This window comes from Mustela lutreola, chromosome 4 (assembly GCF_030435805.1).
Source record: "Mustela lutreola isolate mMusLut2 chromosome 4, mMusLut2.pri, whole genome shotgun sequence".
Taxonomy (NCBI): Eukaryota; Metazoa; Chordata; class Mammalia; order Carnivora; family Mustelidae; genus Mustela; species Mustela lutreola.
In genome coordinates this window covers 39,478,466-39,500,272 of record NC_081293.1, presented here as the reverse complement: position 1 = coordinate 39,500,272, position 21,807 = coordinate 39,478,466, and the positions used below count along the sequence as shown (strand labels likewise).

Genomic DNA, 21,807 nt, shown 5'->3' with positions numbered 1-21,807 from the left:
ATCCCAAGACCCTGGGATCATGACCTGAGCCAAAGGCAGTAGCTTTAACCCACTGAGCCAGCGAGGCACCCCCAAAAAATAAGTTGTTTTTTTTTTTTAATTAATATATTTTGGGGGCGCCTGGGTGGCTCAGTGGTTTGGGCTGCTGCCTTCGGCTCGGGTCATGATCTCAGGGTCCTGGGATCAAGCCCCGCATCGGGCTCCCTGCTCCGCAGGAAGCCTGCTTCCCTCTCTCTCTCTCTCTCTCTCTCTGCCTGCCTCTCTGCCTACTTGTGATCTCTGTCTGTCAAATAAATAAATAAAATCTTTAAAAATATATATATATTTTGTTAGAGCAATTTAGAGTTTCCAAATACAACCACTCCCCTCCTACCTCTCCCATTATCAATATTCCACACCAGAGTAGTGCATTTGTTACAGTTGATGAACCTACACTGACACATCATTTTCCACCCAAAGCATGTAGTTTATATTAGAATTCACTCTTGCATGTTTACATTCTTTGGGTTTTCACAAATGTGTAATGATGTGTGTCCACCATTCCATTATCAGATAGAATCATTTCAGTGCCCTAAAAGTCCTTAGTGCTCTGCCTATTTATTCTTTCCTCCCCACAACAACCCACTGGCAACCAGTTTTTAAAATTTTTTTTGCAACCAGTCTTTTTACTACCTATTCCATAGTTTTGCCTTTTCCAGAATGTTGTATGGTTGGAATCATACAATATGTAGACATTTCAGATTGGATTCTTTCCCCTAAAAATGGGCATTTAAGTTTCCTCCATGTCTTTTCATGACTAGATAGTTCATTTCTTTATAGCACTCTATAATATTCCATGTCTGTGTGTACCATAGTTTATCCATTCACCTAGTGAAGGACATCTTGGTTGCTCCAGGTTCAGAAGATTATGAATAAAGATGCTATAAATATTCAGGTGAAGGCTTTTATGTGGGCATAAGTTTTTAACTTTTGGGGGCAGACACCAAGAGAGTGACTGATTGCTGGATCATATGGTAAGTGTATGTTTAGTTTTGTAAGAAACTACCAAAGTGGCTGTACCATTTTGTGTTCTCCACCAGCAATGTATGAGGGTTTCTGTTGCTACATATCCTTGTCAGCATTGGATGAAGTCAGTGTTTTGGATTTTGGCCGTTCTAATAGCTTTGTAGTCGTATCTTGCTTCAGTTTGCATTTCACTAGTGATATAAGTTGAACATTTTTTTCAGATGCTTGCTATCTATATCTTCTTTGATAAAGTGTTTTGTCAAGTCTTTAACTGGGAAAAAAACCCTACATACTGTATGATTCCAGTGATTTTGTGTGTTTCCTTGTTGTTGCATTTTAAGAGTTCTTTGTATAATTTGAATAATTGTCCTCTGTCAGATAGGTCTCTTGGAAGTATTTTCTCCCAGTCTGTGGTTTGTCTTCTCATTCTTCAACATTATCTTTCACAGAGCATAAGTTTTTAATTTTAATGGAGTCTAGTTTATCAATTATTTCTTTCATGGATGATGCTTTTGGTATTGTATCTAAAAAGTTATCATTGGGGCATCTGGGTGGCTCAGTCAGTTAAGTGTCTGACTCTTGGTTTTGGCTCAGGTCATGATCACAGGGTCATGGAATTGAACCCTGCATCAGGTTCCAATGCTCAGTGGAGAGTCTGCTTGAGATTCTCTCTCTTTCTGCTCCTCCCCCCAAATCATACTCCTCTCTCTCTTCCTCTCTCTCTCTCAAATAAAATCTTAAAAAAAAAGTCATTTATTTATTTGAGAGAGAGAGAGAGAGATCACAAGCAGGTAGAGAGGCAGGCAGAGAGAGAGGAAGGGAAGCAGGCTACCTGCTGAGCAGAGCCTGATGCGGGGCTTGATTCCAGGACCCTGAGATCATGACCTGAGCTGAAGGCAGAGGCTTAACCCACTGAGCCACCCAGGTGCCCCTAAAATAAATAAAATCTTTTAAAAAAGGGAAAATATTAGCTTTGGAAAATAAATTAAAAAGTCGTCATCCTACCCAGGGTCAACTAGGTTTTTTAGCATGTTAAGGTTTTATAGTTAGCATTTTGCATTTATGTCCCCAGTATATTTTAAATTAATTTCTGTGAGGGGTGTAACTAAGATACGTGAATAAATTCATTTTTTTTTTTAATGTGGATGTTTGGTTGTTACAGTACCATTTGTGGGAAAGACTGCTTTTGCTCCATTATATTGACTTTGCTCCTTTATCAAAGATTAGTTGACTGTATTTATGTGAGTTTACTTCTGGGCTCTGTATTCTGTTCTGTTGGTTTATTTGTTTTTTAATAATTACCACATTGTATTGATTACTGTAACTTTATAGCAAGTCTTGAAATCAGGTAGTGTTAGTCTTCCATCTCTGTTCTTCTGTATTGAGTTGCCTATTCTGGACTTTTTGCTTCTCCATATAAACCTTACAATTTTGTTGATATCCACAAAATAATTTGCTGAAATTTTCATTAAGATTGTTTTGAACCTACATTTGACAATATTGAATCCCACTATCCATCGAAACGAAATCTCTCTCCATTTGTTTAGTTCTTCTTTGAAATCTTTCCTGAGAATTTTATGGTTTTCTGCATACGGATTTTTAAATTAACTTATTCCTCACCATAGCACATATCCTCCCCACTGTCCATCTTCCAAACCATCCCTTCCACACCCCCTCCCCTCCAGCAAGCCTCAGTTTGTTTCCTGAGATTAAGAGACTCTTTTATGTTTTGTCTCCCTCTCTGGTTTCATCTTGTTTCATTTGTCCCTCCCTTCCCCTGTGATACTCTGTCTTGTTTCTCAAATTCCTCATATCAGTGAGATCATATGATAATTGTCTTTCTCTGATGGACTTATTTTGCTTAGCATAATCCCCTCTAGTTACCTCCACATCATTGCAGATACACATACACACATACACACACACACACCACACCTTCTTTATCCATTCATCTGTTGATGGACATTGGACATCTAGGCTCTTTCCATAACTTGGCTATTGTGGACATTGCTGCTATAAACTGCCCCTTCGGATCAGAACATTTGTATCTTTAGGGTAAATACCCAGTAATGCAATTGCTGGGTCAAAGGGGTAGCTCTATTTTCAACTTTTTGAGGAACCACCATTCTGTTTTCCAGAGTGTCTGCATCAGCTTGCATTCCCACCAACAGTGTAGGAGGGTTCCCATTTCTCTGTGTCCTCGCCAATGCCTGCCATTTCCTGACTGGTTAATTTTAGCCATTCTGACTGGTGTGAGATGGTATCTCACTGTGGTTTTGATTTGTATTTCCCTAATGCCAAGTGATGTGGAGCATTTTTTCATGTGTCTGTTGGCCATCTGGATGTCTTCTTTGCAGAAATGTCTGTTCATGTCTTCTGCCCATTTCTTGATTGGATTCTTTGTTCTTTGGGTGTTGAGTTTATAAGTTCTTTGTAGATTTTGGACACTAGCCCTTTATTTGATAATGTCATTTGCAAATATCTGTCAGTTGTCTTTTGGTTTTGTTGACTGTTTCCTTTGCTATGCAAATGTTTTTTATCTTGAAGTCCAAATAGTTCATTTTTTTGCTCTTGCTTCCCTTGCCTTTGACAGTGTTTCTAGGAAGAAGTTGTTGTGGCTGAGGTCAAAGAGGTTGCTGCCTGTGTTCTCCTCAAGGATTTTGATGGATTCCTGTCTCACATTGAGGTCTTTCATCTATTTGGAGTCTATTTTTGTGTGTGGTGTAAGGAAATAGTCCACTTTCATTCTTCTGCATGTTGCCTTCCAATTTTCCCAACACCGTTTGTTGAAGAGACTGTCTTTTTTCCATTGGACATTCTTTCCTGCTTTGTCGAAGATTAGCTGACCATAGAGTTGAGGGTCCATTTCTGGGCTCTCTATTCTGTTCCACTGATCTATGTGTCTGTTTTTGTGCCAGTACCATACTGTCTTGATGATGACAGCTTTGTAATAGAGCTTGAAGTCTGGAATTGTGATACCAACAACTTGTTTTTCTTTTTCAACATTCCTCTATTTGAGGTCTTTTCTGGTTCCATATAAATTTTAGAATTATTTGTTCCATTTCTTTGAAAAAAGTTGATGGCATTTTTGATAGGGATTGCATTAAATGTGTAGATTGCTCTAGGTAGCATAAACATTTTCACAATTTTGTTCTTCCAATCCAAGAGCATAAAATGTTTTTCCATTTCTTTGTGTCTTCCTCAGTTTCTTTCATGAGCACTCTATGGTTTTCTGAGTACAGATTCTTTACCTCTTTGGTTAGATTTATTCCTAGGTATCTTATGGTTTTGGGTGCAATTGTAAATAGGATTGATTCCTTAATTTCTTCTTCTGTCTTGTTGGTATATAGAAATACAACATTTCTGTGCATTGATTTTATATCCTGACACATTACTGAATTCCTATATGAGTTCTCGCAGTTTTTGAGTGGAGTCTTTTGGGTTTTCCACATAAAGTATCGTATCATCTGCAGAGTGAGAGTTTGGCTTCTTCTTTGCATGTTCAGATATCTTTTATTTCTTTTTGTTGTCTGATTGCTGAGACTAGGACTTCTAGTACTATGTTGAATAGCAGTGGTGAAAGTGGACATCCCTACTGTGTTCCTGACCTTAGTGGAAAAGCTCTCAGTTTTCCCTCATTGAGAATGATATTTGCTGTGGGTTTTTCATAGATGGCTTTGATGGTATTGGGGTATGTACCCTCTATTCCTATACTGTGAAGAGTTTTGATTAAGAAAGGATATTGTACTTTGTCAAATGGATTTTCAGCATCTATTGAGAGTATCATATGTTTCTTGTTTTTTCTTTTATTAGTGTATTGTATCACATTGTTTGATTTGTGGATGTTGAACCAACTTTGCAGCCCAGGAATAAATCCCACTTGGTCATGGTGACTAATCCCTTAATGTACTGTTGGATCCTCCTGGCTAGTATTTTGGTGAGAATTTTTGCATCTGTGTTCATCAGGGATATTGGTCTGTAATTCTTCTTTTTGATGGGGTCTTTGCCTGTCTTTGGGATCAAGCTAATGCTTGTGAAATGAGTTTGGAAGTTTTCCTTCCATTTCTATTTTTTGGAACAGTTTCAGGAAAATCGGTATTAATTATTCTTCAAATGTTTGGTATAATTCCTCTGGGAAGCCTTCTGGCACTGGGCTCTTGTTATTTGGGAGATTTCTGATGACTGCTTCAATCTCCTTACTGGTTTTGGATCTGTTCCGGTTTTCTATTTCTTCCTTTCCAGTTTTTGTAGTTATATGTCTCTAAGAATGCATCTATTTCTTTCAGATTGTCAAATATGCTGGCATATAGTTGCTCATAGTATGTTTTTATAATTGTTTTTCTTTGGTGTTTGTTGTGATTTCTCCCCTTTCATTCATAATTTTATTAATTTGGGTCCTTTCTTTTTTCTTTTTGCTAAGTCTGGCCAGGGGTTTATCAATCTTATTAATTCTTTAAGAGAACCAGCTCCTAATTTTGTTGATCTGTTCTACTGTTCTTTTGGTTCCTATTTCATTGATTTCTTCTCTTATCCTTATTTTTTCCCTTCTGCTGGGTTTTATATGCTGTTCTTTCTGCAGGTCCTTTAGGTGGAGGCTTAGGTTGTGTATTTGAGACCTTCCATGTTTCTTGAGAAAGGTTTTTAAATCTATATACTTTCCTCTCAGGACTACCTTTGCTGCATCTCAAAAACAGTTGTGTTTTCATTTTCATTTGTTTCCATGAATTTTTTCAATTCTTTAATTTCCTAGTTGAGACATTTATTTTTAAATTTTTTTAATTTTTATTTTTTCCATTCATTCTTTAGTAAGGTGTTCTTTAGCCTCCATGTATTTGAGTTCTTTCCAACCTTCCTCTTGTGGTTGAGTTCTAGTTTCAAAGCATTGTGGTCTGAAAATATGCAGGGAATGATCCCAGTCTTTTGGTACTTGTTGAGACCTGATTTGTGACCCAGGATATGATCTGTTCTGGAGACTGTTCCATGTGCACTAGAGAAGAATGTGCATTCTGTTGCTTTGGGATGGAATATTCTGAATATATCTGTGATGTCCATCTGGTCTAGTGTGTCCTTTAAAGCCTTTTTGTACTTGTTGATCTTTTGCTTAGCTGATCTGTCCATTTCAGTGAGGGGAGTGTTAAAGTCCTCTAGTATTATTGTATTATTGTCGATGTGTTTCTTTGATTTTATTAGTAATTGGTTTATACAGTTGGCTGCTCCCATGTTAGGGGCATAGATTTTTTAAATTGTTAGATCTTCTTGTTGGACAGACCCTTTCAGTATGATATAGTGTCCTTCCTCCTCTCTTATTATAGGCTTTGGTTTAAAATCAATTAGTCTGATATAAGGATTGCCACCCTGGCTTCCTTTTGATGTCCATTAGTATGGTAAATGGTTTTCTACCCCCCCAGTTTAAATCTGGAGGTGTCTTTGGGTCTAAAAGGAGTTTCTTTCAGATAGCATATTGATGGGTCTTTTTTTTGTCCATTCTGATATCCTGTGTGTTTTGATTGGAGCATTTAGTCCATTTACATTCACGGTAACTATTGAAAGATACGAATTTAGTTCCATTTTATTACCTGTAAGGTGACTGTTACTGTATGTTGTCTCTGTTCCTTTCTGTTCTGTTACTTTTAGGCTCTCTCTTTGCTTAGAGGACCCCTTTCAATATTTCCTCTAGGGCTGGTTTGGTGTTTGCCAATTCTTTTAGTTTTTGTTGGTCCTGGAAACTTTTTATCTCTCTATTTTCAGTGACAGCCTAGCTGGATATAGTATTCTTGGCTGAATTTTTTTCTCGTTTAGTGCTCTGAATATATCCTGCCAGTCTCTTCTTCCCTGACAGGTCTCTGTGGATAAGTCTGCTGCCAGTCTAAGATTTCTGCCATTGTATGTTACAGACTTCTTGTCCCAAGCTTCTTTCAGGATTTCCTCTGTGTCACTAAGACTAATAAGAGGATGGGGTTTTGACCTATTTTTATTGTTTTTGAGGGGAGTTTTTATGTGCCTCCTGAGTTTTGAAGCTTGTTTCCTTTCCCAAATTAGGGAAGTTCTCTGCTATAATTTGCTTCAGTATACCTTCTGCCCATCTCTCTTTCTTCTTCTGGGATTCCAATTATTCTAATACCATTCTGTCTTATGGTATGATTTATCTCTTGAATTCTCCGCTTGTGATCCAGATAGTTGTTTATCTTTTCCTCAGCTTCTTCATTCTCTGTCATTTGTCTTCTATATCACTTATTCTCTCTTCTGCCTCATTTTTCCTAGCAGTAAGAGCCTCCATTTTTTATTGCACCTCATTAATATATTGTTTTAAATTTCAACTTGGTTAGATTTTAGTTTTTATTTCTCCAGAAAGGGATTCTCTAGTATCTTCTATGCTTTTTTCAAGCCTGGATAGCATCTTTATAATCATCATTCTGAACTCTGGTTCTGAAATCTTACTATATCTGTATTGATTGGATCTCCAGCAGTCGGTACTGCCTCTTGTTCTTTTTTTGAGGTGAATTTTTCTGCCTTTAATCCAGAGAAGAATATTTTATTCAGAGACGAGTAGATGAATGAGAGAACAAAATGTTAAAAGGTTAACATTGACCCTAGAAAAATATACACTAACCAAATCAGAAGAGACCCGAAACCAGGGGGAGAAGAAGGGAAAAAAATTATTTAGCTGGTGAAGAGAACAGAGCCACACACTTGATATGGGGTATATTTTGGTCTGTTAGACAAAACTGCCTCCCAAAATTTTAAAGAAAGAAAAACTTCTATATATATACATATATATATACATATATATATATATGTATATATATGGGTAAACACAACGATGGGATGGAATATGACTATAAAGATGAAAATTTTAAAAGATTTTAAAAAAGGAATTGAGGTGATAAGTTGTTGGGGAACAAAAAGGGAAGGAATGTCATCAGGTTGGGGAGTAGAACAAAGCCATATGGTGGATTTAGGGTGTATTTTGGTCTGTTAAAAGAGTCTGCATCCCAAAATTTTAAGGAAAGAAAAACTTATATGTATAAGAAAAATAAGGTTATACAGAATGAAGGGATAGACTATAAGTATAAAAATGAAAATTAAAAAGAAGTTTTTTGAAGGGGTGGGTGGTGGGAGGTCGGGGTACCAGGTGGTGGGTATTACAGAGGGCACAGATTGCATGAAGCACTGGGTGTCGTGCAAAAATAATGAATACCGTTATGCTGAAAATAAACAATAAATTTTAAAAAAAAGGTATTGATAAGTTAAAATTGGTTAAAATAGGAAAATGGAAACATTTAAAAAGATAGAAGAAGAAAAAAAATAAGGAAAATTTAAGAGATTTAGCTTTGAAAGACTAAAGAATCATGGGGAAAAGGCCATAAATTTTATGTGTTGTATTCCCGCAGCACTGGTGGTTTGCAGTTCTCATTGTTAAACTTGGTCTTGGCTGGATGTTCTTGCTGATCTTCTGGGGGAGTGGCCTGTTACTAAAATGTCTTTGTAGGAGGCGGATTTGCACTGCCCTTGCCAGGGACCAGGCTAAGCAATCTGCTTGCATTTGCTTTTAGTTGCTTTTCTTCCCTGAATGCTTTCTGTACAGCGTTGGAGTACAATAATGAAAATGGCGGCTCCCTAATCTCTAGCCCTGGAGGAGTGGAGAGCTCAGGGCCTCCCTCTTCAGTGAGCCCTCAGAGAAGAGCAGTCAATCCTGTCTCCCTGGCTTCCGACTGCACTCCAAGCTCACCTGGCCTGTGACCAAGCATTTCTGTCGCTGGCACACTGCCCCTTTTGGAGTCCCCAAACCCAGCAGATTCGGTATACCTTTTATTTCCTTTGAGTCTTCAAGCCCAGCAGATTCCTGCAGTGTGCTCCCATGCTGCTCCTTCTGGTGGAGTAAGTGGGGGTGTTCTCCCCAGATCTGCTACTTGTGGGGTCCCTGCTCAAAGAATAGTTGCATGACTGTGCCTCAGATCATGATTTAAGGTAACTCTGAACTGAAAGCCCCTTTCTCAGCTTTGTCTTTGCAGCTGGCTTCCCTGCTCTGATACCTGGGAGCTCTGCCATACTAAGACACCACTGGTCTTTTTGTGGCCCTGCAGGTCCTGAGACCACACTGTCCCATTGAGGGCTCCAGCCCCACTTAGCCTCTGGAGCGAGGTCCCTCAATGGAACAGACTTCTTTTTCTTCTTCTTCTTTTTTTTTTTTTTTAAGATTTTAAACACAAGCAGGGGGGTGGAGAGAGAGAAGAAGACTTCCTCCTCAGCAGGGATCCCAGTGTGGGGCACAGTCCCAGGGCACTGGGATCATGACCTGAGCCAAAAGCAGATGCTTAACGACTGAGACACCCAGGCGCCCTATGGAGCCCATGGAGCAGACTTCTAAAAGTTCCAATTTTGTGTTCCACTGCTCTGCTGCTTGCCAGGAGCCAGCCCCTCCCCCCTGGGTCTATCTTCCCATATATCACCTCAGATTCATTTCTCTGCACATCCTGTCTTCCAGAATGTGGTCGCTTTTCTATTCATAGAGTTGCTGCTATTCTTCTCTTCAATCTCCTGTTGAGTTTGTAGGTGTTTAAAATGGTTTGATAACTATCTAGCTGAATTTCTGGGACCAGACTAAATTTAGGTCTCTTACTTCTTTGCCATCTTGCTCCTCCTCCTCTGCATATGGATCTTATACATATTTTGTTAGATTTATACCTGTTTTTATTAGGTGCTAATGTAGATGGTAATCTACATATATATTTTTAAGATATAGGTATTTTTTAAAATTTATTTTTTATTTATTTTCAGCATAACAGTATTAATTATTTTTGCACCACACCAATATATTATAAATTTCAAATTCTACTTGGTAATTACTGGTATATAAAAAAGTGATTAACTTTAGTATATTAAGGTTGTGTCCTGTAATTTTGCTATAACTGCTTATTAGTTCTAATAGTTTTTGTTATTGTTTCTTTTAGATTTTCTGCACAATCATGTCATCTGCAAAGATGGTTTTATTTCTTCCTTATCAGTATACCTTTTATTTCCTTTTATTATTTTTAGCTAATCCTGGCATTAGCTAGGACTTCCAGTACAGTATTCAAAAGCATTAGTAAGAAGGGGACATCCTTGCCTTTTCCACAGTCTTAGTGGGAAAACTTTAAATTTTAAGCCATTACATATATAGGGTTTTTGTCAAGTTGGATTTCCCCTCTATTTCTAGTTTGCTGAGGATTTTTATCATGGATGACTTTTGGATTTGCTTTTTCTCCATTTATTCATATAATCATGGGATTTTTCTTCTTCAGCCCTTTGAGGTGATGGACTACATTGATTTTTGAATGATCAACAAGGCTTGCATAATTCTTTTTTATACACTGTTGAATTTCATTTGCTAATATTTTGTTGTTTTTTTGTCATCTATGTTCATGAGAGATATTGGTCTGTAGTTTTCTTGTAATGTCTTCATCTGGTTTTGGTATTGGGGTAATGTGGCTTCATAGAATGAATTAGGATGTATCCAATCTGCCTCTGGAATCCGTTGTAGAGAATTGGATAATTTCTTTCTTAAATATCTGGTAGAATTCACCAGTGAAACAATCTGGCCTCAGTGCTTTTTGTTCAAGGTCATTACTTACTGACTCCATTTATGTTTAATAGATAAAGGAATATTCACATTATCTCTTTTTTGTGTGTTTTGTGTGGGAAGAATTGGCCCTTTTCATCTAGATCATCAAATTTGTGAGCATGGAGTTGTTCATGTTTTTTATTATTCTCAAGCTCATATATACTTTCCTTAGCTGTGTCCAGTCTACTGATGAGCCCATTAAAAGCATTATTCCTTTCTGTTATGGTGTTCTTGATCTCTCCAGCATTTCCTTTTCTTTCTTAGAATTTCCATCTCTCTGCTTACATTGCCCAACTAATCTTGCTTGCTATCTCCTTTACCTGTTAGAGCTTTTAGCAAAATAATCATAGTTATTTTAACATTTCCAGTCTGATAACTGGAGTTGGCCTGTGGGGGCTTCACATCTCAAATCCGCCTACTCTGTGTGTCAGTCTGTCAGTATTCAGTTTTATTTATTCATTTTTTTAAAGAAGGGAAGTGAGAGGGACAGAGGGAGAGAGAGAGAATCTCAACTAGTCTCCATGCTCAGCATGGAGCCCCATACAGGGCCCGATCTCACAACCCTGAGAGCATGACCTGAACTGAAATCAAGAATTGGATGCTTATTTGGCAGAGCCACCTACATGCTCCTCAGTACTTCATTCAGTTTTATTATCTGTGAAGTGAACATAATATTGATGCACACTTCACAAGATTGTGGTTGCAGTTAAAGTATGATAATAGAAGTCAAGCACTTTTAACAGTGCTTGGCTTATAATAATGCAGACTAGCATACATACCACTGTTATTTTTGTTTTTTAAAGATTTCATTTATTTATTAGAGAGAAGGAAAGAGAGTGTAAGCATCAGGAGGAGCAGAGGGAGAGGGACAAGCAGACTCTATGCTGAGCACAGAGCCAGATGAGGGGCTTGATCTCAGGACCCTGAGATGATGACCTAAGCTAAAGTCAAGAGGCAGATGCTTAACTGGCTGAGCCATCCAGAGGCCCCACCACTGTTATTATTCTAGTCAAGTTTTAGTATCATAAGAAAAAGTAATTTGAGAAGACAGTATATGAGATATTCAAAAAAGATTTTCATCAGTATCAGTATCCATTAAATGTCCTGTTGAGTAGATAACACTCTCTGACTAGTATAGTCCAAATATTCTTTGGGAAGTCTAATGTGTACTTTGCAAAAAAACCCAAAAAAACAAACAAAAAAAAACAAGTGAAAAAGGTTAATTATGCTAGTGTATGGAGTCTTTTTAATATTTCTTTAACATCACAGAAATACAAATAAACTCTCTTATAGACTATAATTTCCAGTATTGAAAATTATAACATAGTTTTTTTTCAAATATTGAATTATTCTATAATTAGTGTTCAGACTCTACAAAAGAACATGTTAAAGTACAGTCACATACAAATGCTAAGGTGGAAGAATTTTCTAGTACATTAATGTTTATTTTGGAAATTAATTTTCTGCCCTTTTCAAGATTAATGACTTCCATTCAGAAGCATTATGAAAGATGACATGTTAATCACTAAATAATGTTACTTGAGAACACATTTTAGGAATACACCTCCCCAAAAGGACAGTAAACTAAATTAAATGTTCTATATTTTTAAGCTTAGATATAATTGAAATACTAGTTAAACTTAGACGTAATTGACATACTAGTTTCAGATGTACAACATAATGATTCAAAATTTGTATTTATTGATAAGTGATCAGGATAATGAATCTTGTTAACATCCATCACCATACATAGTTATAAAATTTTTTTCTTGTGATAGAAACTTTTAAGATCTAGTCTCATAGCACCTTTCAGGTATACAATATTATTAACTATAGTCCCATGTTATACTTTATTTTATGACCTAATTATCTTATAGTGAGAGTTTTATATATTTTTTAATAAAGATTTTATTTATTTATTTATTTGACAGAGATCACAAGTAGGCGGAGAGGCAGGTAGAGAGAGTCGGGTAACAGGCTTCTCACTGAGCAGAAGGCCCAATGCGGTGCTTGATACCAGGACCCTAGGATCATGACCTGAACTGAAGGCAGAGGCCTTAACCCACTGAGCCACCCAGGCGCCCCAAGAGAATTTTGTATATTTTAACAACCTTAACCAATTTCATCTCCACTGCTACTTACAATATACTTTTAACAAACTGCATATAACTGAATGAAGAGTGTACTTTGTAGCATTGAGAACAGTCTTATAGACCTTAAATCTTAAATGCTTCAGGGCTGATTTCATGATACTTATCCTTTAAAGTGCTCCCTAATGTTATACTTGGCTTCAAGAATAGAGAGTTACTAAAACACTGTTCTAAAGTTAGTGGACTGGATTCCATCTACTTTTAACCATAGCTTTTATCTGTAATTCTGTGAATTTTAGCTAAGCACTTAGCATTCAGTTTAGAAGTATGTTTATCATTAGTAGTAGTCTTTTAATAGAAGAGCTTTGTATCATACTCTTTTGAAGATTCTATTGAATTTATAACCATATTTTTATAACCTTCCCCTAAGGTATTCCCATCTGTCAGCAGCACTTAATTTGGAATAACATGGAACTTGAAGATGATTATTGCTTGAATGATTACAAGTGAGTGTAATTACATATTAGCTGTTTTATATATGCTCAGTATTACAACTCCATGTATCAGTGTTTTTCTTGGGAAATCCTTGTATCATGTCTCTTCTGAATAGTTGTGACCCCTAGATTTAAGTGTAAATCCTGCACCTTAAGATATGTTGGCTCAGTACGCCAACTACCTGATCCTTTCCTTTGACTATTTGTTTTATCTTTTCATTATTCACACCAAGTTATATATATCCTGCCTTTTTAGATCCCTCTCTTTTGAACTTGCCTTGTGCTCTTTTCTTTTGATATTGGCCCATTCCCACTTGACTACTTTCCTTTTTTTTTCATTTTTATAAAAGAATTGGGTAAGAATAAAAATCCTAGGAAAGAGCACAGGCAGTAATTTTTCTGACATTAGCTGTGGCAACATTTTTCTAAGGTATGTCTCCTGAGGCAGGGGAAATAAAAGCTAAAATAAACTCTTGGGACTACACCAAAACAAAAAGCTTCTGCACAGTGAAGGAAATAATCAATGAAACTAAAAGCAACTTACTGAATGGGAGGTGTTTGCAAATGACATATCCAATAGAGTTAGTATCCAAAATATATAAAAACCTTCACAACTCAGCACGCCAAAACCTAATGATTCAATTAAAGAATAGGTATTTCTCCAAAGACGACATCCAGATGGCCAACAGACTTAGGAAAAAATGCTCAGAATCACTCATTATCAGGGAAATGCAAATCAAAACTCTAGTGAGATGTCACCTTACACCTGTTAGAATGGCTAAAATTAATAACAAAGAGACAGTGGGTGTTGGTGAGGGTGTGGAAAGAAAAGGAATCCTCCTGCACTGTTGGTGGGAATGCATATTGGTACAGCCACTGTGGAAGACAGTTTGGAGGGTCTTCAAAAAATTAAAAATAGAACTACCCTACAACCCAATAATTGCACTACTGGGTATTTATCCAAGAAATACAAAAACACTAATTCAAAGGGATACATGTGCCCCTATATTTATAGTGGCATTATCTACAATAGCCATATTATGGAAGCACCCCAAGTGTCCATTGGTAGATGAATGGATAAAGAAGATGTGCCATATATACAATGGAATATTATCCAGCCATAAAAGAATGAAATCTTGCCATTTACAATGACATGGATGGAGCTAGAGAGTATAATCCTAAGTGAAATAAGTCAGAGCAAAACAAGAGCCATATAGTTTCACTAATATGTGGAATTTGAGGACCAAAAAAATGAGCAGAAGAAAAAAGAGAAAAACCAAGAAATGGACTCTTAACTATAGAGTACAAATTGATGGTTAATCAGAGAGGAGTTGGGGGACGCCTGGGTGGCTCAGTTGGTTAAGCAGCTGCCTTCAGCTCAGGTCATGATCCCAGCGTCCTGGGATCGAGTCCCACATCGGGCTCCTTGCTCGTCAGGGAGCCTGCTTCTCCCTCTGCCTCTGCCTACCATTCTGTCTGCCTGTGCTCGCTCTCCCCCCGCCCTCTGATAAATAAATAAAATCTTTAAAAAAAAAAAAAAAAAAAGAGAGGAGTTGGGCCGGGGGGATAGGCGAATTAGGTGGAGGGGATTCAGAGGACACTTATCATGACGAGCACTGAGTAATCAGTAGAATTGTTGAATCATTATATTGTCACCTGAAACTAATATAACACTGTTGACTATACTGGAATCAGAATTAAAAATAATAAAACAAAACATAAAGCACACTTGATAAAGATAAAAAAAGAGTATTGGATAAGAGAGTTTTGCTCTTCACCAAGTCCTTCATTTTTCATCAAGCCCTCCTTCTATTACTAAGTGACACTGTATTTGCACCAGTGATTGTAGATATATTATTTGACTTTTGTCTTCCTTTCTCCCTTCTTTCATGCACTTCTTCACTCTTTTTTCCTTTATTAAATTATTTTTTATTAGCATGTAATGTATTATTTGCCCCGGGGTATAGGTCTATGAATCAATAGGCTTACACATTTCATAGCACTCACCATAGCCCATACCCTCCACAATGTTCATAACCCCACCATCCTATCCCTACCCCCCACCACTCCCCAGCAGCCCTTAGTTTGTTTTGTGAGATTTAGAGTCTCTCTTGGTTTGTCTCCCTCCTGATCCCATCTTGCTTCATTTTTTTCCTTCCCTTCCCCCTACAGCCCCCTGCCCTGCCTCTCAAATTCCTCATATCACAGTGATCATGATTGATTTCACTCAGCCTAATACCCTCTAGTTTCATCAGCGTCATTGCAAATGGCAAGATTTCATTTCTTTTGATGGCTGCGTAGAATTCCATTCCACATCTTCTTCATCCATTTATCTGTTGATGGACCTCTAGGTTCTTTCCATAGTTTTCTTCACTCTTAAGAACAGAAGAGTCAGAGGCGATGTGAAATATCTGGAAGAGCACTGGGATTTGGGAGCGCTTGTAGATATTGTAGATTTGCTGTTTTTCTATTTTCTCTTATACTAAATAGATCTGTTTTCTAACACTTTGGGTCTTGGAAAACTTCTTACGGCCTCTTTTTCTTTATATGTGAAATGAAGATGCTAAACTGAGGTGTCATGTCATGTTTAGCTTATGAGAATATACTTTTTCATTACTTATACAAGTAATTAAGTTAACATTTTATATTTATGCATATTGCTGTATCTTTTTTATATTATAGAGAGTGAGTATGATGCCTGATACACTAGTACTTAATTATGTCTATGTCTAACACCAAATGTGCTTTGATAACGATGGTTTGTTTTTCTGTTAACAGCATATCAGAAGGTTGTACCTTGAAGCTGGTATTGGCTATGCGTGGTGGACCTATAAATACTAGAAGAGGTAAGCATTAATTAGAATCATGTACATTAAAGTTTGACAATAATAATTCAAGCGGGTTGGTATTTTTATAGTCTCGGGTTTTAATCAGGTTCTCTTTCTGCTATTAGGTCTTAGAACAGCATTTGTTTTTCTAAGCATTGTTCTGTAAAGCATATATGTGCAGAAGAACCTCAGGTTTCAGAAAAATTTCCTGATTCAATCCAGGGATATTTAAAAATAAACGTCACCAGGAGAGGGAAAGAAAATGAATAGTATTGTGTGAATATGTTGTTATCATTGTATAAGTTCATACCAATTTGTTGCTTTTTTTCTTTTTTTTTTACCCACTGAGTCTTCACCTCTGGATGTAATGATTTTTACAGAAAATTCTAAAGTTGCCTGTTAGCCAATTCTAAAGTTGCCTGTTAGCCTGGTTTGTGATGCATTTGGGTTTATAGATATTATTGCAGCCCTGTTGAATCTTTTTTCAGAACGTGGGTGGTGGACATTAAGGAGAGGATGTAATGTAATGAGCACAGTGTATTATATAAGACTGATGAATCACTGACCTCTACCTCTGAAACTAATAATACATTATTTGTTAATTAATTGAATTTTAATTTTAAAAGTGTACATCTATTTAAAAAAAAAAGAAAAGGAACATGGAAAAAAAAAAGACCTCACCATATGTTCCATATTAAAATTACAGCCCTATAAATAGGGAAAAACAAGGCAGTCCCTGGAGGTCTTTCATTCATTTAACAAATTTATTTTATGTATCTACTAGATGTTCAATGCTGTGTTCCATGGAAGAAAAAGTTTCTGCTTACTGACAGTGCCCACAATAAAGATGTAAAGATTCAATGTCATATCAGGCAGTTGCAGGTGCTGTGGAGGAAATAAGGGAGTTGGGACAGTGTCTGTGAAAGTAGGATTCTAGGAGGATGATTGTGAAAGGGCCTTCGAAGAGATGATGTGAGCAGAGACTTGATTAACAAGAGAGCTCTAAGCATTGGAAAAACTGGGAGTATTTGCATGGGTTCCTGATTCACATGAATCCCCACAAAGAAGAGGGACCCTTAGACTGCTCAGAGAAGTCTTGCTCCTGTGGGCCTCATTTGGGGAAGGGTGTCATATTTTAATTATTGATTCCGCCCTGCTTTATTTCTTCCACAAGTCAAATTTTATCTCTGTGTTTTGTAATTTATTGAATCATCTTCTTTAAAAGCTTGCTGTTGTCTCCATGTATCATTGAAAACTTTGTGAAGATTAAAAATGATACCCAGATCTACAACTTTTTCACGTTGTATTTGAGAAACCATACTTTTTGGCTATTTAGTCTTTTTTTTCTCCCCCAAGATTTTGTTTATTTATTTGACAGAGAGGGAACACAAGCAGTGGGAGAGGAAGAAGCAGGCTTCCTGCTGAACAGGGAGCCCAATGTGGGACTCAGTCCCAGGACCCTGGGATCGTGACCTGAGCTAAAGGCAGTTGCTTAATGACTGAGCCACCCAGGCACCCCTTTTGGCTTACTTGAAAGTTATGGTTTAGAAAATACCATGAGTTTAGTAATACTTAGTTTTAAAAATATCAAACAGCATAGAAAATCCTTTCTAAAACTAAATTTTATCTTATAGTACATATACAGTGTGTTATACCTGGTGAAATCAGACTGGTTTTTCTGTTATGATAAGGTGTGTGCATATACCACATAGGTGGTGCACGTACTCAATCCCAGAGCCTCCTTATATAGGACACACCATGTTGATTTAGGTAAAGCCTTTGCGCGGCTTTAGTAGTGGCAGCAAAATAGATTTTATTTCTTTTTAAGGTAATGTGGAACGTGTAACATTATCTAAAAAATGGCAAGAACTTATTTTAAGCATGTCTTTTAATATTTGCACATTTTGTGCCTATGAAAGAGTTGGTCAAAACATCCAAATATTTTTACAAAATAAGCTAAATCTTACTATATTTCTACTTTTTCTCTTTTAGTGATGGTGGTATTGGATTAGCATTTGGGGACATCTTTAATGTTTCTACTTTGTTACTTTCCCAGTTTTGTATTTCTTATTGCTGTAAGTTTTTAAAAGGTTAGCACAGTACTGTGATTCTGTTAATAAATAAGCTACTTGAATCAAAGTTAGGGAATTTGAGAAGTTGTTGCATCTTTTAGGAAAGAACAAATGTTTCTGCAGTTTGACATGAGAGTTTCTGGGAGTCAACTTTTTTCCTGTAATCATTACTTAAGTCTGGGGTCAGAGTCTTTTCGAACATTAAACCTATGAGCCAGCAATCTTTGAGGCCCTTCCGCCCACAGGAGCAGAATCTGTGGCTACTGTGGACACGAGCAGGTTGTAATGATGCCTGTAATATCAACCAGAGGATGACTTGAGGCCAGAATAGCCTATAGTAGTACAGGGCTTTGTCCCAGTTCTTGTGCTCTGACTAGACACATGGGTACACTTCAGGACAGTTGGAGTCCTGGGAGGATGCTTTCAAGAAACAATGTGCTACCCATTATACACATGCCCGTTTCAGTACACTCACGGGCCCCTTTGTGTTCTAAATTATTGTATACTTTTAATTACTTAACTTCATGTCAAGAAACAGCTCTAAGAAGAATGTAAAACCAAAATCAAAGAAGAATCCAAAACCAGAAAGAAAAAAGGAGATTCATTTCCTTCTAATTTCCAACATAATGTTTCCTAGTTATGTGTATGTGTCCTTTTTTTAAAATCTTAAGTAAGTGGAATTTATATTGCTTTTAAATTATTGATGTAACAATATTGGAAAATATAGGAAGTAGACATGTGAAGTGAAAATAGTCTTGGGTAATTATGTCATAGAATCAGCAACTACACAGACTCTAGTGGCACAGGAAGATACTAATGTATTTAGTTAAGCCCTGTCTTTGTATGTAATAACATAATAATGCGTTTTGTTTCTTTCATGTTAGTACGACATAGGGAATGCTGTATTAACTATAAGAAGAGATTATGCTGAGTGAAATAAGTCAAGCAGAGAGAGTCAATTATTATATAGTTTCGCTTATTTGTGGAGCACAAGAAATAACACGGAGGACATGGGGAGATGGAGAGGAGAAGGGAGTGGGGGGAATTGGAGGGGGAGATGAATCATGAGAGACTGTGGACTCTGAAAAACAATCTGAAGGTTTTGGAGGGGTGGGGGCTGGGAGGCTGGGTGAGCCTGGTGGTGGGTATTATGGAGGGCACGTATTGCATGGAGCACTGGGTGTGGTGCATAAACAATTCTGGAACACTGAGAAGAAATTAAAAAAAAAATTAAAAAAAATAAAACATTGCAAAAAAAAAGGCGAGAAACTTCTTTAAAGACCATCATGTATATGTTGTTCTAATTCAGCACATTATATCCTGTCACTGTACCAAGATGCATAAAACCTGATATAAATTCAAGACTTGTTTATCAATTTTTCCATTTGTAGTTCCTATGGAAGATCCACTTAGGGAGATGGCTGAGTACATGGATTCCAGTCGAGATGAGGTCTGGGAGAAGACCTCCTGCAACAAACAAGTTACATTTTTGGTATACCGAGAAGGAGATCAATTGAATTTCTTTCGTGTAGTAGATAGGGGAGATGGCACTTTAACACCATTATCTGAATCTTTAAGGTAAATAGGTTTTCATTTGCATGTCTCAATTTGAAAAGGAGAACACTGTGTGATATACTCTATAAATCTTAATGTTTATTTTGTGTTTTCAGAATAATCTTATATTCATAAGACTAACTAAATTTCATGCATTCTCCCCAATCCCTGGCCCAACTGTTTAATTCTGAAGTTGTCCTTCATATGATTGATATTTGGAGAGTAATTTATAAAACTGAAATTTCGGGCGCCTGGGTGGCTCAGTGGGTTAAAGCCTCTGCCTTCGGCTCAGGTCATGATCCCAGCGTCCTGGGATCGAGCCCCACATCGGGCTCTCTGCTCAGCAGGGAGCCTGCTTCCTCCTCTCTTTCTGCCTGTCTCTCTGCTTACTTGTAATCTCTTGTCTGTCAAATAAATAAATAAAATCTTAAAAAAAATTAAAAAAAAATAAAACTGAAATTTCTTTATGGAGTAGAATTTTTATACTTATTTACTTATATTGAAGTATATTTATTAATAGTAAAAATAATATATTTATTAGTATATTACTTATTAAACTATATATATATTAAGATTTTATTTATTTATTTGACACAGAGAGAGAGAGAGTACAAGTAGAGAGGCAGGCAGAGAGAGAGAGGAAAGTAGGCTCCTAGCTGAACAGAGAGCCCAATGCAGGGCTTGATCCCAGGACCCTGAGATCATGACCTGAGCCGAAGGCAGAGGCTTAACCCACTGAGCCACCCAGGTGCCCCAAAACTATATATTTATTAAGACTTATTTCTTAACAAGAGTTATGAAACTGTAAGATGCTGACTTGATTACAGAGTCTTGGTATAATAGTGTGTTATTGTTATTATATAGCCTAGACATAATAGGGTTGAACCTAGAGTTGCTGTTTTGTTTTGTTTTGTTTTGTTTTGTTTAATTCAAAATTTAGCAACTCTGCTGCTTAGAGGCAGATAAATCTCTCTACTTCTCCGGTCTTGTTTTCCTGCTCTGTAAAAGGAAGAGGAGTTGTTAAATTGATTTAAAACTCCAACATACTTAGCTTTAGATTCTAAACTTTAAAGGTACTTAACTAGGCAATAGAACAATTAGGAAATAAGAAAAGGTCATCTGTAAGTTTCTGTGTACTCTGTCTTACTTTGATTCTTTATTGCCTTTCACTTTAAGCCACTAAACACTTAATGAACTTTTTAGCCAGTCTGTACACAAGTACTGGCTTATGAAGATGACTGTCCCTCCCTTTGTGGAGCATGCAGTCTGCTGTAGCTATATCTATAATATATTCTTAACCAATTGTTACAAAAAGATATCAACATCTCTGGAAAACCGGATAAGAAGGCCTTCATTTTGCCTGAAAGGTGGGGAGTTAGGGACAAACTCTGAGAAGAAGGGAACTTAAAAAGGGAGTAGGAATTTTCCAAGCAGACCAAGGAAGGAAAAGTATTATAGATAACTAAGTTTAATCAGATTAATTGTGAGGTTTTTTGGTGTTGAATAGTATAAGTTCTTTTTATATTTTTGGTTACTAACCCCTCATTGGTTATATCATTTGCAGATATCTTCTCCCATTCAGTAGATTGCCTTTTCATTTTGTTGAAGGGTTCCTTTACTGTACAAAAGCTTTTTATTTTAGTATAGTTCCAGTAGTTTATTTTTGCTTTTGTTTCCCTTGCCAGAAGAGACATATTTAGAAAAATTTTGTTAAGGGTGATGCCAAAAAAATTACTGCCTGTGTTTTCTAGGAATTTCATAGTTCCAAGTCTCACATTTAGGTCTTTAACTCATTTTGAGTTTATTTTGGTGTAGACTATAAGAAAGTATCTAGTTTCTCTCTCTCTCTCGCTTGCTTGCTTTTCTTTTCTTTCTTTCTTGTAGTTGTCCTTATTGAAGAGACTGTCTTTTCCCCCATGATTTATTTTTGCCTTCTTTGTTGTAGATTACTTGACTCTATAAGCATGGGTTTACTTTTGGGCTCTCTGTTCTATTCCATTGATCTATGTGTCTATTTCTGTGTAACTTACCATACTGCTTTGATTATTATGGCTTTGTAGTATATCTTGACATCTGAGACTGTAATACCTCCAGCTTTGTTCTTCTTTCTTAATAATGCTTTGGCTATTTGGGGGATCCTTTGGTGATACAAGTGCCTAAATT

General features: G+C 36.9%; 1 protein-coding gene across 4 annotated transcripts in view; it reads left to right on the top strand.

Annotated features, from left to right (window-relative positions):
• The window catches only part of ZFAND4 (zinc finger AN1-type containing 4), a 95,922-nt gene that overhangs the window by 42,469 nt on the left and 31,646 nt on the right, over positions 1–21,807 (top strand). For 3 of the 4 annotated variants that reach the window (XM_059169607.1, XM_059169608.1, XM_059169606.1), the window contains 3 exons: positions 13,127–13,202; positions 15,969–16,036; positions 19,482–19,668. In XM_059169607.1, the coding sequence (XP_059025590.1) occupies positions 13,127–13,202; positions 15,969–16,036; positions 19,482–19,668 (331 nt within the window). The remainder of the gene's footprint in view (positions 1–13,126; positions 13,203–15,968; positions 16,037–19,481; positions 19,669–21,807) is intronic. The other variant, XM_059169609.1, reaches the window with a different exon arrangement.